The sequence below is a fragment of the Carex rostrata genome, chromosome 11 (assembly GCF_964058835.1).
Source record: "Carex rostrata chromosome 11, lpCarRost1.2, whole genome shotgun sequence".
NCBI lineage: Eukaryota > Viridiplantae > Streptophyta > Magnoliopsida > Poales > Cyperaceae > Carex > Carex rostrata.
In genome coordinates this window covers 10,139,434-10,159,674 of record NC_135928.1, presented here as the reverse complement: position 1 = coordinate 10,159,674, position 20,241 = coordinate 10,139,434, and the positions used below count along the sequence as shown (strand labels likewise).

At 33.1% G+C, this 20,241-nt stretch overlaps 1 protein-coding gene across 1 annotated transcript; it reads right to left on the bottom strand.

The window, feature by feature from the left end:
* Positions 1–6,969: 6,969 nt before the first annotated feature.
* Positions 6,970–16,094, bottom strand: LOC144561867 (beta-glucosidase 18-like). The gene is made up of 12 exons (XM_078310965.1): positions 15,901–16,094; positions 12,094–12,160; positions 11,604–11,662; positions 11,289–11,364; positions 10,755–10,829; positions 10,532–10,619; positions 10,013–10,265; positions 9,695–9,810; positions 8,830–9,079; positions 8,145–8,247; positions 7,958–8,066; positions 6,970–7,475 (listed from the first exon to the last, which is right to left on the bottom strand). Exons 1-12 carry the CDS (start codon positions 16,033–16,035, stop codon positions 7,286–7,288), a joined length of 1,521 nt encoding a protein of 506 aa, XP_078167091.1. The 5' UTR covers positions 16,036–16,094; the 3' UTR covers positions 6,970–7,285.
* Positions 16,095–20,241: the final 4,147 nt, after the last annotated feature.

Here is a 20,241-nt window from a genome sequence, read left to right as displayed (position 1 = left end):
GTCGGCTATCAGCCTTGCAAAATTCAGTAAACAGATCAACGGATAGGTCACCGTCACCTGATCCAGCCACCTAAACAGGTCGGCCTGGCAAATTCAGAAACAGATCAACGGATAGGTCACCGTCACCTGATCCAGCCACCTAAACAGGTCGGCCTGGAAAATTCAGAAACAGATCAACGGATAGGTCACCGTCACCTGATCCAGCCACCTAAACAGGTCGGCCTGGCAAATTCAGAAACAGATCAACGGATAGGTCACCGTCACCTGATCCAGCCACCTAAACAGGTCGGCCTGACAGATCCATTCACGTATAGAACAATTAATAGAACTAATCAAATAATAACCATACCAACATGCCAATTTACCTTAACCGAACAATTCAATCATTCTCATTTATGCGAGAATCAATATGCAACATGAATTTCAAAGTATGCAACAATTAAGCATTCAACATGACAAACGAATAAACAGTTTAATTCCTGAAAATAAAGTATCAAACAAGTCCAAGAATCCCGCACCTGATTACGACGAGCGTACCGCTTACTTATGGATCAGGCGTCTCGAAATGTCCTGCAAAGTCTTGCTCGACCGAGCCTACACCTATATTACATGTACCCTTGGTTTAACCTTTGTTCGAGTGCTTGCTTGAGTTGTATTAATCTCTTTATACTTTCCTTAACGAAATTCATATATTTTAGTGTCAACCCTTTCTTCATTGGTCTTAATTACTTAACATCTCTTATCAATTCTCATTTTTACGTTTGGGTCCTCTAGACCATACACAATTTGAATTGGGTAACAATTCCTCTCACTATTTTGGTTCTCGTAACAATTCAATTTGCCGATTAATTAAACCCTAATTTGGTTGAAAATTGAATTAATTGCTCTATGTCAAAGTTGAGAGAGAGGTTTACCGATTACAAGTCTATTTGGTCGGATTAGCCTAATCGATCAACAACATTTCCAAATTTTGGATTTGGTACCAAAAACCCTAGAAATGGGAATCTAAAATCGAGGTGAAATCGGGAAAAGAATCGACACATAAACAACCAATGAGGCTCAAGGAGCTAGTCTACAAGTAATTCAACCACAAATCTCGGGTTTAAAACGAAAAACCCTAACAATGGTGAAATTCGGATTTTGAGAGAGAAGAGGAGAGAAGGGATTACCAAATGGGAGGGCTAGATGAGAGAAGCAACCAATTTCTCGCTCCTTCCTTCGATTTCACGGGAGTTTTGGTGAGTTTTGGAGGGAAGGGAAGCTCTCTCTCTCTTTTCTTCTTTCTTTGGCGGAACACCCAAGAGGCAAGGAGAAGGGACGAAGTGAGAGAGGAAGAGACACAGAATTTTGCTAATAGACCCTCACATTGTCGGATAAAACGTTATAACGTTTTGGTAAATCGTTATAACGATTCAGCTGGTGAGAAACACATAAAATAGTGTATAAAATGCAGAATTTAGTGTATAAAACGTTATAACGTTTTCTGAAAACGTTATGACGTTTTAATTGAATCTAGCCTTCATAAAATTGCTATTTTTCTCAAGTTTTACAGCGAAAAACGTTATAACGTTTTACGATTTTTTTTATTTATTTATTTTTATTTTTTATTTATTTACAGATGTAACACTATGTATATGAGATATGAGAATTATTATAAAATAATCAAATCTTTTTACATATTATTTGTAAAAATTCATACAAATATAATATAGTATAATAAGATTTAAGAATGTATTTATAAATATATATCAAAATTTAACATTTAAATAAAACAATAATACTGATTTTATAAAAAAAAATTGAATATTTTTAAGGTGGATAAAGCTTCTATTTCGTTTGATACTTTGTAAAAATAATAAATTATATCTTAATAAAAATAGAGCACATCAACAAAAATAAATGAAAATTAGAATAAAAATAAAATAGTGATCATTGTTACTTTGAAGATAATTAAATATAAAAAATAAATGTATTTTGAATTAAACACAACGTATTTCCTAAGACGTTTTATCATATATATAATTTATTCTCTTGGAATATCTAATACTTTGAGGTCTTGGCAAATTTCAAAGAAACAAACGTTCCATTTTGAATATATGCACGCCACAAATTAATTCAACTGTCTCATAAGAGGAATTAAGAAGACAGATCAAATTGAGAATGAGGTGGAGATTTGTTCATCTTTAGCGTGCAACCTCTTTTTTCCCCAAAAGGATAAAAGTCAATTTTGTGTCAATAATATTTACTCTAAATAAATTTGCTAATGTAATTTGAAACAATTTTCAGAGGGCCGAGCTATTGTTTACCAAAAGAGAAAAAGATATCGGAATGTAAATAAGAATCTAAAATGTCGGCCCGTATCAACCCAAAATTGAAATAAAAAATCTCTCGAGATAAACTAAAAAGATATTTTCATTAAAAAAATAACCCTTTATTTTAATAAGATAAGGTATAAATATTTTCTTAAAAAATATAAACCAATCTAAAGTATACATAAAAGTTGCAGATAAGAAATACAATTTGTTCGGGTTAAATCTAGAAATGCGGAATACCGGTACACTCCGTATCAACTACAAAAAACCCGCAATAGACCCAAAAAATTGTATACCAATAAGAACCGAGAAGTTAGAAACAAATGCAATCTTGCATACAAGCAAATATATCAAAGTGGATGAAATATGTTACCAGGAGATAGATCGACTCCAAAAAGTATACAAGAGAGCAAACATAGAGATTATGTGATTCGGTCGAGCCTACTCAACCGAAAGACAAACGACCGACAAATTTCACTATCAAACAAGAGATAACAAGAGTATTCCAAATATTAATACAAACAATCACTCTATCTCACTATCTCTTCCTCTCTCTCTCTCTCTATTTAGCACAAATAGCCGCTAAGCATCAACCACATTAAACGTAGGTTAGCCGGAACACATATCCTCTACATTAACTCAAAAGGGAATCTTTTGAGTTAATGCATCTCAGTTGTTTGATTTTAAATGAAGACAATCTGGTCGTCTGATTTTAACACAGGGTCTCTTTAATATTAGTGTGGATTTAGTCTGCACGGATCTTAAAGCCAATCAAATGATTGAGATGCATTAACTCAAAAAATTAGTGAGGATCTAGTCTACACAGATCTTTAATGTTAGTGCAGATCTAGTCCACACAGATCTTAAAGCCAATAAAATAGTTGAGATACATTAACTCAAAATATTCTCTTTTGAGTTAATGCAGAGGATATGAATCGCGGCAAAGAAATAGAGGAGAACAAGGCAATTATTAGGCTGAGCTTATTTGGGCCTAAAACCCAACACAATATCTATCACTCCTTTATTTAAAAGAAAAAAAAGTACCCTTTTAAACTTTCTTTTTGCAAATATGAAGACTGGACTTGGAAAGTTGCAGCACGAAACCGTTCGAACACTTCACTGTTAAATTAAAAGGAGATTTCGTTGCGTCGTTATCATGTAGATAACATTTGTGTCAATGTCCAACGCAGCACCGTATCAGAAGCTATAATATAATAAGAAGATAACCATCCTTGTCATGCCAATCTTCAACTTACCAGCAATTTCCATTCCACGACTACATAATTAACTAATTAATCTTATTTAATAATTTTCTTGCTTAGTTGTGTACGCTACCTGAAGCACTAGAAACATACATGTATTTAAAAATTAAAACACTGATACTGATAATTATTCATATCAGTAGTCATATCTGCTTTCGAAATTAAAATCATACTTGTATCCATATCTGACAATTATTTGTATTCAAATATATATTTGAATCCGCGAAACTTAGGGGTGTAAACGGATCGGATAATATCCGATTTCATCCGGATTCGAATCTGGAAAAGCACTAAAATTATCCGACCGTATCCGTATCCGTATCCGAAAAATTATAATGGATACGGATACGGTAAGACCTTTAACTATTCGTATCCGACCGTTTACACTTTTAAACCACAACAAATGTGATATATGTTCTTAAATTGATTGTTTAAATTGCATACTGGATGAATAATTTATTAAATTGCATATATATATATATAGGGCACGGCTAAATTGCTGCCGGTGGTGCTGCCACCGTTTTTTTTATTTTCTGATGTCCAAACAATAAATCCAAACAGTTAGATGTTTAATCTATACTATAATCTACTTGGAGACCAAATTTTACATTTTTTGGAATTTTTTTACTATTTATTAAGATGGTTTGAAAACTGCTGATTTCAGTAAATTTCTATAGCATTGAAATCAACAGTTTTCAAACCAGCTTAGTAAATAGTAAAAAAATTCCAAAAAATGTAAAATTTGGTCTTCAAGTAGATTATAATATAGATTAAACATCTAACGGTTTGGATTTGTTGTTTGGATATCAGAAAATAAAAAAAACGGTGGCAGCACTGTCGACAGAAATGCTGCCGGCAGCAATTTAGCCATGCCCTATATATATATATATATAGAGTTAGGCTGGGGTGCTATGGATAACATAGTGACCTCTATGCTACGGCTCAATATTCGAGTTTTCAAAATCCTAACGGTCGATACGAACCGTTCATCTTATTCTCCATATTAATATCTGCTTGGAGACCAAATTTTATAATTTTCTGAATTTTTTTACTATTTATTAAGTATTTTACAAAATTGTTGATCCAACGGTGGCTGCACAAAACAGTAAAACCGTTGGATTAGCGATTTTCAAAGTGGCTTAATAAATAGTAAAAAAATTCAGAAAATTATAAAATTTGGTCTCCAAGCAGATATTAATATGGAGAATAAGATGAACGGTTCGGATCGACCGTTTGGATTTTGAAAACTCGAATACTGAGCCGTAGCATAGAGGCCACTATGCTATCCATAGCACCCCAGCCTAACTCATATATATATATATATAGGAATATGCTAGCATGTTATGCATAGCATAGAACCCGTCCATGCAACGCCTTGGATTTTGACTTTTCAAAATCCTAACGGTCGATCCGAACCGTTCATCTTGTTCTCCATATTAATATGTGTTTGGAGACCAAATTTTACATTTTTTGAAATTTTTTTACTATTTCTTTAGATTTATTGAAAATCGTTGTTTTCAGCAAATCTGGACCATAAAAAAACAGCGATTTTCAATAAATCTAAAGAAATAGTAAAAAAATTCCAAAAAATGTAAAATTTGGCCTCCAAATACATATTAATATGGAGAACAAGATGAACGGTTCGGATCGACCGTTAGGATTTTGAAAAGTCAAAATCTAAGGCGTTGCATGGAGGGGCTCTATGCTATGCATAGCATGCTAGCATATTCCTATATATATATATTTATGAACAATATGACACTATGACATAATTAGTGACTAATATTTTAATAATATAATAAATGTTTTGTAACTTACAAGCTAATTATGAAAAATATCTGTATCCGTCCGATATCTGATTCGTATCTATGACATTTAATATCCGATCTGTATCCGTATCCGAGACTATCTGTATCCGTATCCCAGAGCTCTGGCGTTGTAGCATTGATGAAAGTTTCAGCCGCCATTCCATGTGGAAGAACAATGAGGAACTTTTCCCTCTGTAGCCTGCCAATGAAGACCTCAGCAGGTTGGATCAGCTCAGTCCTCATGGCAAAGCCCAGAACACCTTGCAACGAGAAGCCATATTCCCTGCCATGGGTGTCAAAGACCACAGCAGAGTTGAGCTTCATGAGCTCTGATTTGGTAGTTGAGTTCCTAGTTATGTGATATGACAACCTCTTGGGACGGTTGTTGGGGAAGGCTTCAATAGCCCCCTGACATGGCTTGAGCAACTCATCAAAAGGCGATGCTTGCTTTGGAGGAGAAGCTAGGCGCCTGGGCTTGCCGGCCCAGTATGGCATGACTGCCAGATTGAGGGTTTTTGTGTTGCATCTTGATCTCATGTGACCTTCGCCTCAGCACTTGCCGCAACACATTGGATTTCAGCAAGAGGCACCCATGTGGCCCGTGTGGCCCGTGCGGCAGCACCTAAAACAACGACCATGCCATTCGGTGAAGTGAGCAGAGGGGGGAAATCAGAGCTGAGTGGGGCTGTGCGGCAAGAAGTAGTAGGTTGGGTTGGCCGGCGGGGGTGAATGGGGAGGAGAGGGAGTGGCCATGGGAGCTTGATTGGGGGTGATTTTGGAGAGCTGCTGAGGAAGGAGAGGGGTAGTGACTACTTGGGAGAACAGTGGCATGTTGTTATATTGGGTGTAGAGGTTAATCGACGCTGGTTGCTGGGAGGTGGTAGGGTTTCCTTTCCGTCGGCTAACAGTAGTCCATGCGCTCTCCATCTCCTCTCCCAAGTTCTCGCAAATGAAGCTAGTTGAAAGTGATCAACCCGTTCACTAATGAGGCGATACTACTTGTACATTTTCCACTAGTGTATAATTTAAAATATGAGAGAACTAGCCTTTAATTTAGTAACAAAAGACAATAATCTATGTTGTTAGTTCGAATTGGAATATGAATCTTTTATGAATATAGAAATTTAAAAAGCTAGATTTTTGTTTGAATAATTATAAATAATGATGGTTGATCATTCACAAATGTTAGTTCGTATAATTAATGTTTAGTGTTGTAAATTTTATTATATTTTGTACGAACTATATTATTATCTCTTATATATATTCTATTAATAATGATGAATTGTCCGTAAAAGTAAGAGTCGGATGGATTAATCAGTCTGAATGTATTCGTTTGGTGCCTGTATTTAGTCTATTTATTTCTGTACTTGGAAATATTTTCCAACATTTGTCAACTGTATAAACATACAAGTTCAGTCAAAATTGTCGAACATATGTGTTCAGAAAATAGACATAATATTATAAAACATAAAAAAAATTTAAAAATCAGAATACACAGTAAATATTCATGCAGAAAAATCTGGGTTGTGCTAAAATTGTACTGTTAACTTGTGTTGAGCATTGAGATTTCTAATTACAGAAGCATTCTAAATAAGGAGGCATATATACCCATATGTTAATAATTACACTGTACATATGTTATTTCCCATATGTTCATAATTACACTGTACATAGATGATAAAAAATAAAAAATAAAAAAACCAAGCAAGTCCATTTACAAAATAGCATCCAACTATAAATCTCATTATTCTTTTTTTTAATGTAAGGTTTGCCTCATATGGAAAAAAATCCTTATTGGCTTATTCAAAAGAGGTAGCTAATTTTTAAAATTCATTTGCCTCTTTTTTTTTTTTATCTAAAAGAACTGTAATTTTGAAATTACATACAATTGTTTTACTATAATTTAATCTGCTTTCAACAGTGAATCTGACCCTTGAAGAAACTCTTTGTACCACATGGCAGATAGCTTAGGTGTCCTTGCTTGTGTGGTGAAGTCAACATGGTAAAGCCCAAATCTGAGAGTATAGCCATAGAGCCACTCAAAGTTGTCCATTATGGACCATATGAAGTAGCCTCTTACATCTGCTCCATTCCTATATAAACAAAGGTAAACTAATAAGTTCACTATATTAAGAGGGCTCACATTTATTAATTTCAAGAATTAATTAAGTTGCAACTAACATAATAATAATAATATTCAAAGCCTTTTATTACCAAACAAGTTCAGGTAGGCTAGAAATGAAATCCAACTAAAATCAGCAACAATTTGTGAGGGTTTCATTTCCATAAAGAGGTTTTTTTTACCGCTCGCTCGCCAAACCAATTACGAACTCTCCTCCTTTTTCTAACTTGGAACATGCTGTGTAGAAACTACACCTAAACCTCAAACCCTGAAACCTAAACCCCTAAACCCTAACATAGTACATAAAAAAGATATATGACATAAAAAAGTACATATAAAAACTAAAATGTATTAGGATTGTTGACATTAGGAAAAGAGACTTAATTAATTTGTAGCAAAAATCAATACCCTAACTCTTTAATGTAACTAATTAAGTGCAGAGATATGTTTTACCGGATGGTTTTAAGCAGCATTCCAAGATACTTGTTCAGATAATCCACCCGGTCCAAGTCATTGACGAAATCCTTCACCGTGGTGTAGTTGCTTACGCCTTGTGCATAACCTTGTTTAGGAAAATTGTAAGACCCATGATGACTTGAAAAGGAGTAAAAAGGTCATAAATATGATATATATGATGTACCATTTTCAGTGAGAAACATAGGCATGTTGTTGTATCTTTCCTTGATGTAATTGACCATCATTTCTAGACCATGAGGAACAACATAGAATGTTGGCATTGCAGTCTGTAAAAACATGAAAAATATGAAGTTTGAATTAGGAGGCCCCCCTATATATGATTACTAGAACCCGACCAAATATGAATTGGATCTGAACAGACCCAGTACCACAATGGACTGGGTATGGTTCAAATTATTAATTTTCCAGCAGGACCAACAGATCAGATAGTGGCACTAAAGAGTAATTTTTCAAATATCCACCCCATTTGCCTTGAAAGAAAATGTGCATGGCCGGGCTTCATTACCCATATACCCAGACACCTCAATATTTGTGTTATAATTACCCATATACCCAGAACAGAAATTTAATTAAAATGTGTGCATGCGCAAAATTTCAGAACAACCAAATTCAGAGGATATGCAACTATACTGGACCTGATATACTATCAACTCAACTTGTTCAATCAAATTGGCAAAACAACAGAAGGTCCTAAAACTTTGTTGACCTAAAAATTAACACCTACACAAACAGACACACCTTAACTAATTCTTCATTTCAATCAAGAGCCTGAGGTTCTGGGTGAAGCTATTAACATAAAATTGTCAGATGAAATCAGAGAAACCACATTATTTGCATTTTGCACTTACAGGGGTTCCAATGGGGATGCCATTTCTCTCGCCTGTAGTGTATGTAAAGGCATTTCCATTAAAATCCGCTACCTCGCAGGGAGAATACAAGCAGTCCCTCACATATAGAGTAGTGTAGTGGTTTACACCAATGAAGTCCATCTTGTACCTTAGTTTTTTCTTATCCTTAGATGAGAATATTGGCAGATTGGAGCCTAATATTTGCCGCATTTCTGAAGGGTAATCTCCAAAAATGATTGGATCGAGAAACCTGTACTCAGTAAGAGAGTAAAATCAGACAAATATATGGTGTTCTTTGAAATTTTCAAATTTTATTATGATATTCTCTATGTTGGTCATGTTTTAAAGGATAATGTTATGACCGAATGTATAACTATCTTATTAACATCATATGTCAAAATCTAATTTTCTATTTGAATTGATACTATAGTAAAAAGTTTCTGAAATCAACTGCGATAAAAATTCTATACAGACATGGACATATATGCATTTATATACAACTAATTAATTTGCCAATAAAATGTTCGATAGAAAATATAACATCTTAAACAAACAAGTATAGTAAGTCAATACGAACTTTGTAGTGAGTAATACAAATCAAATGAACTTTGCTGTAGAGAATTATATAGAATAAGTTCCTCTTTTTCAGTAATTACAGAGTTAACCAGCAGTACCACAATACTGCAGCCTTTTGTTTTTCAAATTAGAGCTATGCAGCAGTTTGAGTGCCCTATATGTGAACCTAGTTCATTGTGGTACTATATTAAAAAAGAATTTTACTTTAGTTTAATATCGTACATTATTATTTTTCTAATTAATTTAAATTTTTGATGAAAATTAATCATTATGATTTGTCTCAAATTACCATGGCACATCAAATGCAAGAAGTCGCTTAGTGGCCACCCAATCATTTGTCAAGTTCCTTAGCGGTTCATACCAGGTTGCAGACATTACAATACCAATTCTACCACCTTGTTTTGCCTATGAATTTAACATACATTAATCAATTTTATGTAAAGCACCAGAATCAGAATACACATATACCTGATATTGATTTAATACTATGTAAATCAATCAAGCATACTTGAATTTCATTGAACTTCATGCAATGATGCAAAGCATCAGAGTTGCTGACTGGTAAAGTACCAAGATCCACGACTTTACATAATATGCATCTACATACCTGATATTTTTTCTTATATATTTGAACCGCAATTCCATGTGATAGTATGACATTATGAGCAGCAACATATGGTTCCACAGATGAATTTCCGCTGAGGCACTCACCAAATGGTGCTGAACAGTGAAGAGGGGGATATGTACCAACCAAATATCCCCTTTTAATCATGACATTGGGCTCATTAAATGTTGCCCAGTATTTCACTCGGTCGCCAAATTCTCTGAAACATACTTCTGCAAAGTACCCAAAATCCTTCCTGTAAACCAAAAAAAATTGAGTAACATTTTATTTGTTTTCTTTTTTGTGATCACTTGTGTTTTTTCTTGTAGAAATAAGGATTACTTATGTGCCTTGTTTTGGTGGTTTCTATTCATTAGCTCTATTTTTACGAGTATGTAAGCAAGCAAGCAAAGACAAATTGGCTTAATGCATCATGCTCTGTAATTTATCCAGTTCACGACATAAAATAAAACTAAACAAAAATAAAAAAAGAAATAAAAAAGAAAAAAAAAATATTTGTACTGAATCTCTGGATTAAGCCATCCTCCATATTTGTCTTCCAGATATTGAGGAATGTCATAGTGATTGAGAGTAACAAATGGCTCTATTCCTGATTGACCGTAAAACATCAATGAACAAATTAAGTTAGCCACAGGGACATTCTCAAGAATAGAAGATTATAAAATAAAATAAAAATTGTACAGGTAGCAAACTAGCAATCATATAAGCTTGTGATAAAAAGTACCTTTAAGCAATAGTGCATTTATAAGATTGTTGTAGAATTGAATACCATCTTGATTTACGCCTTGAAATCTATCTCCTGTCAATGATTAAAATACTTTGTTTTACCAAATTTCCATTAATTGTACTTTATGCATAGTGTCTGGTTTTTTGCTCTGTGGACCTAGCTACCTTATTTAATCTGTGTTTTTCAACTTTTTTAGGGTGAATTTCTTGGAATCACGAACTTCACCTCAGAAAAGTTAACAAACTTGATTTATTCAACTTAAGTCACTGAACTTTGATAGTTATTCAAATTTAGTCACTTCACGAATATCTCGGTTTAACTCTTTTCCCTTCTTTTATCTTTTCCTGATCTTTCAAGTGTCCTTTTAGTTTAATTATTGAAGCACCAATTGTCAAATGCTTTAAGGCAATCAAAGGTTTATCCATTTACCATGAAAATTTAGTTCTCAACTAATATCTGGTACTATTTATTTTACCTGCTAGAGAGATATAGAAATTTAAAATAAATCAGCCAAAAATAATACTAGCTTACCAGCAAGAATTCTGGACCAAGAAATTGAGAATCGATAAGAATTGACCCCAAGAGAATGCATCAACTCGATATCATCCTATAAAAAATCAACATCGAATTCTATTTCAATTACATCGATGAAATTATGTAAATGATATGAAAAATATAACAACTATCGAAAAAATATATTCTTCCCATTATATTCTACAAGTGTATTAAAAAGATGTATTCTGCACCAAAATTTCAGGACTGAGTTAGACATTTGAGAATTATTGGAATTATTTGTGAAGAATATTATTTTTGGTTCCTTTACTTTTCAGTTTTTTCTCAACTCACCATGTAGAGATGGTAGTGGTCATCCGCAATATCTCCATTGCTACTATCGTCAATTTTTCCTAATTCAAAAGAAATAAAAAGTTGCTTATATTACAAATCACTTGTTATTACAACACCGAAAAACCTTATGGTTTCAGTAGATACAAGAGGGTTCTTATATGCTTGTTTTTCACATCTTGAAAAGAAACAACTGATGTCTTATATGGGTTTTTTTCAATCCTGGCCCCATTTTTGGGAACTGATGTTGAAATGTATGATCCAAATTGCAAGATCCAAACCTCTGAACTATTCTGCTGCTATTCATTGATGAATAGCAACAATCACCCTATATATATATATATATATATATGAGATATCATGGGAATTGATATTTCCACAAGTACTGGCTTAATTATTCTTTACAACCCTGATCTGTTAATTCAACAGTTGCTTAATCCATTGTTTATGCAACTGATGACTTAATTATTCTTTGGAATTGATAAAAACAAACCCGGTATATGGGACAAAACATCCCAATTGCTTAGTTCTTTGTTTCCTTGCAAATAAGCACCTTCAATCTGCGAATGAAAAAAGCAAAGGCTGACTACACATGTATATTTGTACTAAAATATACAAAATATTGTCTTGCAAAATTATTTGAAATATTTGTAGTTTTTAATTAAATAGTACATTTATTAGATATGTCAACAGTTGAGACAGATTAATTAATAATATTTAATACTAACGGTTCCAAAATATTACGTGTACTGGGCCAGAAGGTATTTGGCAGTGGTTAGGTTTCGCTATCAGAATTAATTGACATAATTATGTAAACTATCCTATTCATGTAGGAGAACAATTTGGTACCTACCAACCAAAATCTGGACCGAATTTTTTATTAATAGAAAATAAATAAATAAAATATCGAAATAGGGGATAGTTTTTTATTTTTGTCGAGAAATAGGTAGAACGAGTTCATTTATCTCGTCCAGCGGATGGGACTAATTATCCCGTCCGACTTAATTTAATTAATAATCAAATTAATCAAACTCAGAGGAGAGGAAAGAAAAAACTGGACGGTATAATCTGACCTGTTCGGAGTAAAAAATATATATATATATGGAACGATATGGTTAAACCCGTCCGGGCTCTGAGGTAAAAAAAAAAAAAAGACGGATTAAGGGATCCCGTCCCCAGCGAAAATACCCGGATAAAAAGGATCAATGAAAACACACGTTCAACTAATCCTCAACAGCTAACTATACTATAATTATAGTATAGTAGTGCACTTGAAATGAAAGATGCCAAAATGAAATTTTCTTTTTAAAAAAAGGAGCACGCCATTCCTCGTTATCAGAAGCATACTGGTGCAGCATTAGATCAAGTCAATATATATATATAGAGTTAGGCTGGGGTGCTATGGATAGCATAGTGGCCTCTATGCTACGGCTCAATATTCGAGTTTTCAAAATCCAAACGGTCGATCCGAACCGTTCATCTTATTCTCCATATTAATATCTGCTTGGAGACCAAATTTTACATTTTTCTGAATTTTTTTACTATTTATTAAGTATTTTACAAAATTGTTGATCCAACGGTGGCTGCACAAAACAGTAAAACCGTTGGATTAGCGATTTTCAAAGTAGCTTAATAAATAGTAAAAAAATTCAGAAAATTATAAAATTTGGTCTCCAAACAGATATTAATATGGAGAATAAGATAAACGGTTCGGATCGACCGTTTGGATTTTGAAAACTCGAATATTGAGCCGTAGCATAGAGGCCACTATGCTATCCATAGCACCCCAGCCTAATTCTATATATATATATATATATATATATATACCAGTGGTTTAAATAACGGTATGTGGTTGTCAGACGGACAGAGTACCGTCAAGCGATTAATTAGTATGTGGCCAGTTAATCAGAATTATGCGGACAATTTAATGTATTTATTAAATTTATTTATATATATCATAATTTATTAAAAATAATTTATTTAACTCATTAAACTTATCAAATAAACTTAATTTAACTTAATTTCATTATTATAACATGACACTGCACTTATTTTTTTTTTAACGCACAAGCACTTTACATGTGTCAGTAACACATTTATTTAATGAAAAAATAAATTCAAGAGTTAAAACTTTTTTCAAATACTAATAATATATTATGTGAAAGAAATGAAGCATTCCAACATAAAATCACTAAATTTAGTTTATAATACTTAGTTTCATAAATGAATATGTCGTACTAATTGAAAAAATTACATCAGTAATTAGTAAGAAAAATATATGATAAATAAATAGAAGAAGAATTAATAAATTTTAAAGTAAGTAAGAAGAAAAAACATATACAAAAAATATTGAATGTATGTCAAAGCACAAATAAAACCGCAATACATGATTTATAAAACTTATTATCACACACTATCACATAAAAAAAATCAATGTGAAAAAAATTAGAATAAACTGCAATAAACGGGAATAATCGGTCGATTAATCAGTAAAACGGCCGATTAATCGGGAAAAACAGCCGATTAAACGTTTTTCACCGCAAACATGCCTCCGTTAAAGATATGCGTGACGGTTTGACCACCGTCACCAATTAATCGGCCGACGCTAACAGCCTTTGAATGTACATACTTAAATAGTACATAAACAAAGATTTGCACTGGTATATATATATCTGAATGCATTTGTTAATTAAGCATATATAAACCGTGTATTATAAAACTATTGATGCTTGACTTGTTACCATACAAGTAAAAATAAAATATATTATAAATGATCCATTAATCAAGGTAATAAGGTCATCTGGTTATAAATCAAGGATTGACTAACCACAAAGTCAATATAATGAATGTCTCCAAACGAAGTGCAGCTGTTACATAGGTTGAAATCGGCACCAGGCTAATTAAATTAATGTATAAATTAAATGGTACTTAAAAAGTATTTGTTGTCGCAGATTATTATCCGGACGGGTTTAATCATACCGTCTCATTTTTTTTTTAAACCCAGACGGGTTGGATTATACCGTTCGAATTTTTTTTTTCTTTCTTTTCTCTCCGCTGAGTTTGATTAATTTGATTGTTAATTAAATTAAGCTGGACGGGATAATTAGTCCCGTCCGCTGGACGGAATAAACGGACCCAGTCTACTTATTTTTCGACAAAAATAAAAAACTATCCCCTATTTCGATATTTTATTTATTTATTTTCTATTAATAAAAAAATCAGAAATCTGGACCATCTGATCATGATTCGGACCAATTATGTCCAGATAAAATGCACGAGGCCTCTTTAATATTCGTGCAGATTATGATCAGATGGTCAGAATCTAAACAGAAATATTATATTCACCTATGTTTAGGTCTTTTATTATACCACTTCAGTACTATAGTCCACAACAATATTTAAGAATAAACTTGGACTAAATAACTACTTTTAGCTAGAGACAAATCTTGGGAAATGGAAGCACATGCTCCCTAATAGCATTAAAAACAAAAACAAAAACAAAAACAAAAACAAAACACCTCCAAAATGGGAGAATTCTATGTTTACCTGGATCGCTAAGTTAATCTGCAGCTTATTTATGGGGATAGCGCAGATTGAATTAGCGGCCCCCAAAAGCCCAAAAAATACACTGTAATGTTAAATATATTACAGTTTTAAGAGAACTCTAAACAAATCTGGGACCTCCCATAAATGGACTGTAGATTGGCTTAACAATTCACTTAAATGTTGAATTCCCCTATTTTGAAAGTGTTTTAATTTATTTATTTTTTTAAAAGGGTATAAATAAAAATTTCGGCCATGCTCCTCCGAACAATATTGGAACTTATCAGATAACATCAGTGAATGTTTTATGTCATATTTTTTTTTCTATAATTTAAATTAATATTGGATATGTTTCTATACCCGTGCCCCTTGATAGAAATGCTTACAAGATCACGCTAAATATTTTTGTATATGTCAATATCAAGCCATAAAGCATGCTAAACATTTTTTGTACATGTCAATATCAAGCCGTATGCTAAATATATATTTTCTTTTATTTAATTAGATGCTCTTCTTCTTAATACCAAATGTGGATAATCATATAATTGCCTAACTCCATTGTTGGTCTTAGTAGCAAATATTGGAAATTTGAAATGCAATTGGTAATTGCTCTGTATTTTTTTCTTTTAAGTGATGCAATTGCTCTGTTAGGGCGAAACGCAGGGATGTTATGTGGCTCTACCTATATGATCTTATATGTTGCTTTTGATTCTTGCAATTTTTTCAAAAAGAAAGAGAGGAGAGAGGGAGAGAGAACCTGATAAGAAGAGGTGGCAGTGCCAAAGAGGAAGGAATCAGGGAATTCGCTTCGGTCGAATCCCTCGACAAGCAAGGAGAGGAAGCAGAGAAGATAAAAGGCTGCGGCCATGAAGGTTTTCTTCTTGATCCCCATAATCTCTGCACTTTAACCAAATGTAGATCGATCACTTGCGCTTTTTCATGGATAATTGAGAATTGATACCTTTTAGGTGGGTGGCTTCCCAATCGTTTTTGTACAATAGATTAGAACAAGTGGCTTGGTACTTGTAAATATTTATATATGGAGCACCGATATGAATTTTTGTTCTCTCCATTTGTAAGTCACTGGAAACCACCATTCAGCATTCGGAGAATTTTGACTTTTGAGAATGCAGGAGTGGAATGGACGGAAATATTGAAGGAGCATTTGGAGAATTTTTTTTTATGAATAATTATATGAATCCTTCCACTCCCATCTCCCATCATCTTCCATTTTTTAAACTCTCCATACATATTTTTAAAGGTGTGTTTTTTTTTCTTTTTTTCAATGTCGTCCACATTTCTCACGATCTATGAGGAATTTTGTGAATTTAAAACCACGAACGTATTCTACGCAATTTTATCTTTTAAATGAGATTTAGGATGACATATTTTCAGGCTCATCGTCACACAAGTATTTATACCTATACTTATAAGTATTTATCTTCCCCAATCGTGTTTAATTTCCATAAACTAACTTAATTAACTAGTTTAATTAAATTTATTCAAAACAATGTGCTCTTCCAAATTTAATTAAATTTATAGGTATAAATACTTGAAAGATAATTAATTAATACTTACAAACTAAGATATTAATACTAACATGTCTAACTTGATACGACTATATGGGGGACCACTCAAACTACATGGGAAGAAAAATCATACACATTTTTAGAGGTGGTTTTTTTCTTTTTCTTTTTTCAATGTCGTCCACATTTCTAACGATCTATAAAGAGTTTTGCGAATCTAAAACTACGAACGTATTCTACGCAATTTTATCTTTCAAATGAGATTCATGATGACATACTTTCGGGCTCATCGCCACACAAGCAAAAAATATGACATGAAAAATGTTCATTCGGATTATTTGTGGTAGTCTTTCTAATAAATCAAATTATATAGTATTTCATCTATTTTATATATAAAAAATTCTAATATTTCAATACAAAAGATAAATAAATTATAAATATTTTTATTTAATTAAAAAATATTAAAAATGAATAACCGCAAAAAAATTTTGAGGTTTTACAATTTCTATTTTCAAACCGCAAAATTTTTCCAAAACTGCAAATTTGTTTGCGATAATTCTATCTAAAACTGCAAAAAGAAATTGCGGTTTGGGTAGATTTAAAAAAAACACGAAAATCTGGGTAATTTCTGAAATTTAATGTTTTTTGGATATTAATAATTTTTTTGACAATTAGTTAATGAGTTTAAGTCCAATTAATTATTTTTTTGTCCTGACAAAAATTATGAATCCGCCTCAAACTACGGCTATTGGTCACTGGATAATTCTGTAACAATTCAATTTTTTTTACAATTACAACAAAGGAGTCGTTTTGATAGAGTCTGATGCGCAGTTATGTCAATTTGTAGCGTCAAATTATCTGTCTAATACGTAAAGCTTCATGTTAACGGTTTATTAGTCAAACCGATAGTTCAACCAGTTCAATTGCTAGTTTATTTAACTACCTATGTGTCACACCCCAAATCCCGGGTCTGACAGCCTGCCGTGTATATTTATTAAGACATATATATACGCAAGGCAGTGGATCTTTTATATGCATTAGCAATATCCTCATTTGCTGTATCCGTGTAATAAACCTGAAAATGACCCAAAGGGAGGGGGTGAGAATAAATTCTCAGTGCGTATTTGCCACAGTTAGATTATTGGACTTGCAATCAAACTCCATATTCAAAAATGAAACCCATTCAATAGCAATTCAAACAAATACATATTCATAATAAAAAGGAATGCATATGCTCGACAACAAATAATAAATCGAATCACAGTTTACGGAATTTCCACGATGAATTTCAAAACCTAACATATATTTGGCTTAACTTAATTCATTAGGGCTTGTAGCAACTATAGATGTTCTTTCGAGCTGGATCGTTATCAAACCCACATCTGTAGGGTTACAGGCGCCTACAGATGGCCAACCAAGCTGGACCCTTTATCTGACACCCATCTGTAGCTGTTTGGCTTAACCATTTCTTAAGATCTGGTTACAAGTCACCTATACAGGTCAACTTGACAAAAATGCAATCACGCGGAATCAAAGTCAGCCATACTGCTCAACTTTGCAATTTCATTCAAATAGAACCAAAGTCGGCTATCAGCCTTGCAAAATTCAGTAAACAGATTAACGGATAGGTCACCGTCACCTGATCCAGCCACCTAAACAGGTCGGCCTGGCAAATTCAGAAACAGATCAACGGATAGGTCACCATCACCTGATCCAGCCACCTAAACAGGTCGGCCTGGAAAATTCAGAAACAGAACAACGGATAGGTCACCGTCACCTGATCCAGCCACCTAAACAGGTCGGCCTGGCAAATTCAGAAACAGATCAACGGATAGGTCACCGTCACCTGATCCAGCCACCTAAACAGGTCGGCCTGACAGATCCATTCACGTATAGAACAATTAATAGAACTAATCAAATAATAACCATACCAACATGCCAATTTACCTTAACCGAACAATTCAATCATTCTCATTTATGCGAGAATCAATATGCAACATGAATTTCAAAGTATGCAACAATTAAGCATTCAACATGACAAACGAATAAACAGTTTAATTCCTGAAAATAAAGTATCAAACAAGTCCAAGAATCCCGCACCTGATTACGACGAGCGTACCGCTTACTTATGGATCAGGCGTCTCGAAATGTCCTGCAAAGTCTTGCTCGACCGAGCCTACACCTATATTACATGTACCCTTGGTTTAACCTTTGTTCGAGTGCTTGCTTGAGTTGTATTAATCTCTTTATACTTTCCTTAACGAAATTCATATATTTTAGTGTCAACCCTTTCTTCATTGGTCTTAATTACTTAACATCTCTTATCAATTCTCATTTTTACGTTTGGGTCCTCTAGACCATACACAATTTGAATTGGGTAACAATTCCTCTCACTATTTTGGTTCTCGTAACAATTCAATTTGCCGATTAATTAAACCCCAATTTGGTTGAAAATTGAATTAATTGCTCTATGTCAAAGTTGAGAGAGAGGTTTACCGATTACAAGTCTATTTGGTCGGATTAGCCTAATCGATCAACAACATTTCCAAATTTTGGATTTGGTACCAAAAACCCTAGAAATGGGAATCTAAAATCGAGGTGAAATCGGGAAAAGAATCGACACATAAACAACCAATGAGGCTCAAGGAGCTAGTCTACAAGTAATTCAACCACAAATCTCGGGTTTAAAACGAAAAACCCTAACAATGGAGAAATTCGGATTTTGAGAGAGAAGATGAGAGAAGGGATTACCAAATGGGAGGGCTAGATGAGAGAAGCAACCAATTTCTCGCTCCTTCCTTCGATTTCACGGGAGTTTTGGTGAGTTTTGGAGGGAAGGGAAGCTCTCTCTCTCTTTTCTCCTTTCTTTGGCGGAACACCCAAGAGGCAAGGAGAAGGGACGAAGTGAGAGAGGAAGAGACACAGAATTTTGCTAATAGACCCTCACATTGTCGGATAAAACGTTATAACGTTTTGGTAAATCGTTATAACGATTCAGCTGGTGAGAAACACATAAAATAGTGTATAAAATGCAGAATTTAGTGTATAAAACGTTATAACGTTTTCTGAAAACGTTATGACGTTTTAATTGAATCTAGCCTTCGTAAAATTGCTATTTTTCTCAAGTTTTACAGCGAAAAACGTTATAACGTTTTACGATTTTTTTTATTTATTTTTTTTTATTTTTTTTTTATTTACAGATGTAACACTATGTATATGAGATATGAGAATTATTATAAAATAATCAAATCTTTTTACATATTATTTGTAAAAATTCATACAAATATAATATAGTATAATAAGATTTAAGAATGTATTTATAAATATATATCAAAATTTAACATTTAAATAAAACAATAATACTGATTTTATAAAAAAAAAATTGAATATTTTTAAGGTGGATAAAGCTTCTATTTCGTTTGATACTTTGTAAAAATAATAAATTATATCTTAATAAAAATAGAGCACATCAACAAAAATAAATGAAAATTAGAATAAAAATAAAATAGTGATCATTGTTACTTTGAAGATAATTAAATATAAAAAATAAATGTATTTTGAATTAAACACAA

Bases quoted from the DNA above. Each gene is read 5' to 3' on its own strand.
- LOC144561867 (XM_078310965.1), bottom strand. From the start codon at position 16,035: ATGGGGATCAAGAAGAAAACCTTCATGGCCGCAGCCTTTTATCTTCTC. The intron at 10,620-10,754 runs GTACTTTTTATC...ACGGTCAATCAG, and splicing joins AAATGCACTATTGCTTAAAG to GAATAGAGCCATTTGTTACT. The intron at 8,248-8,829 runs GTAAGTGCAAAA...ATGTTTTTACAG, and splicing joins GCATCCCCATTGGAACCCCT to ACTGCAATGCCAACATTCTA.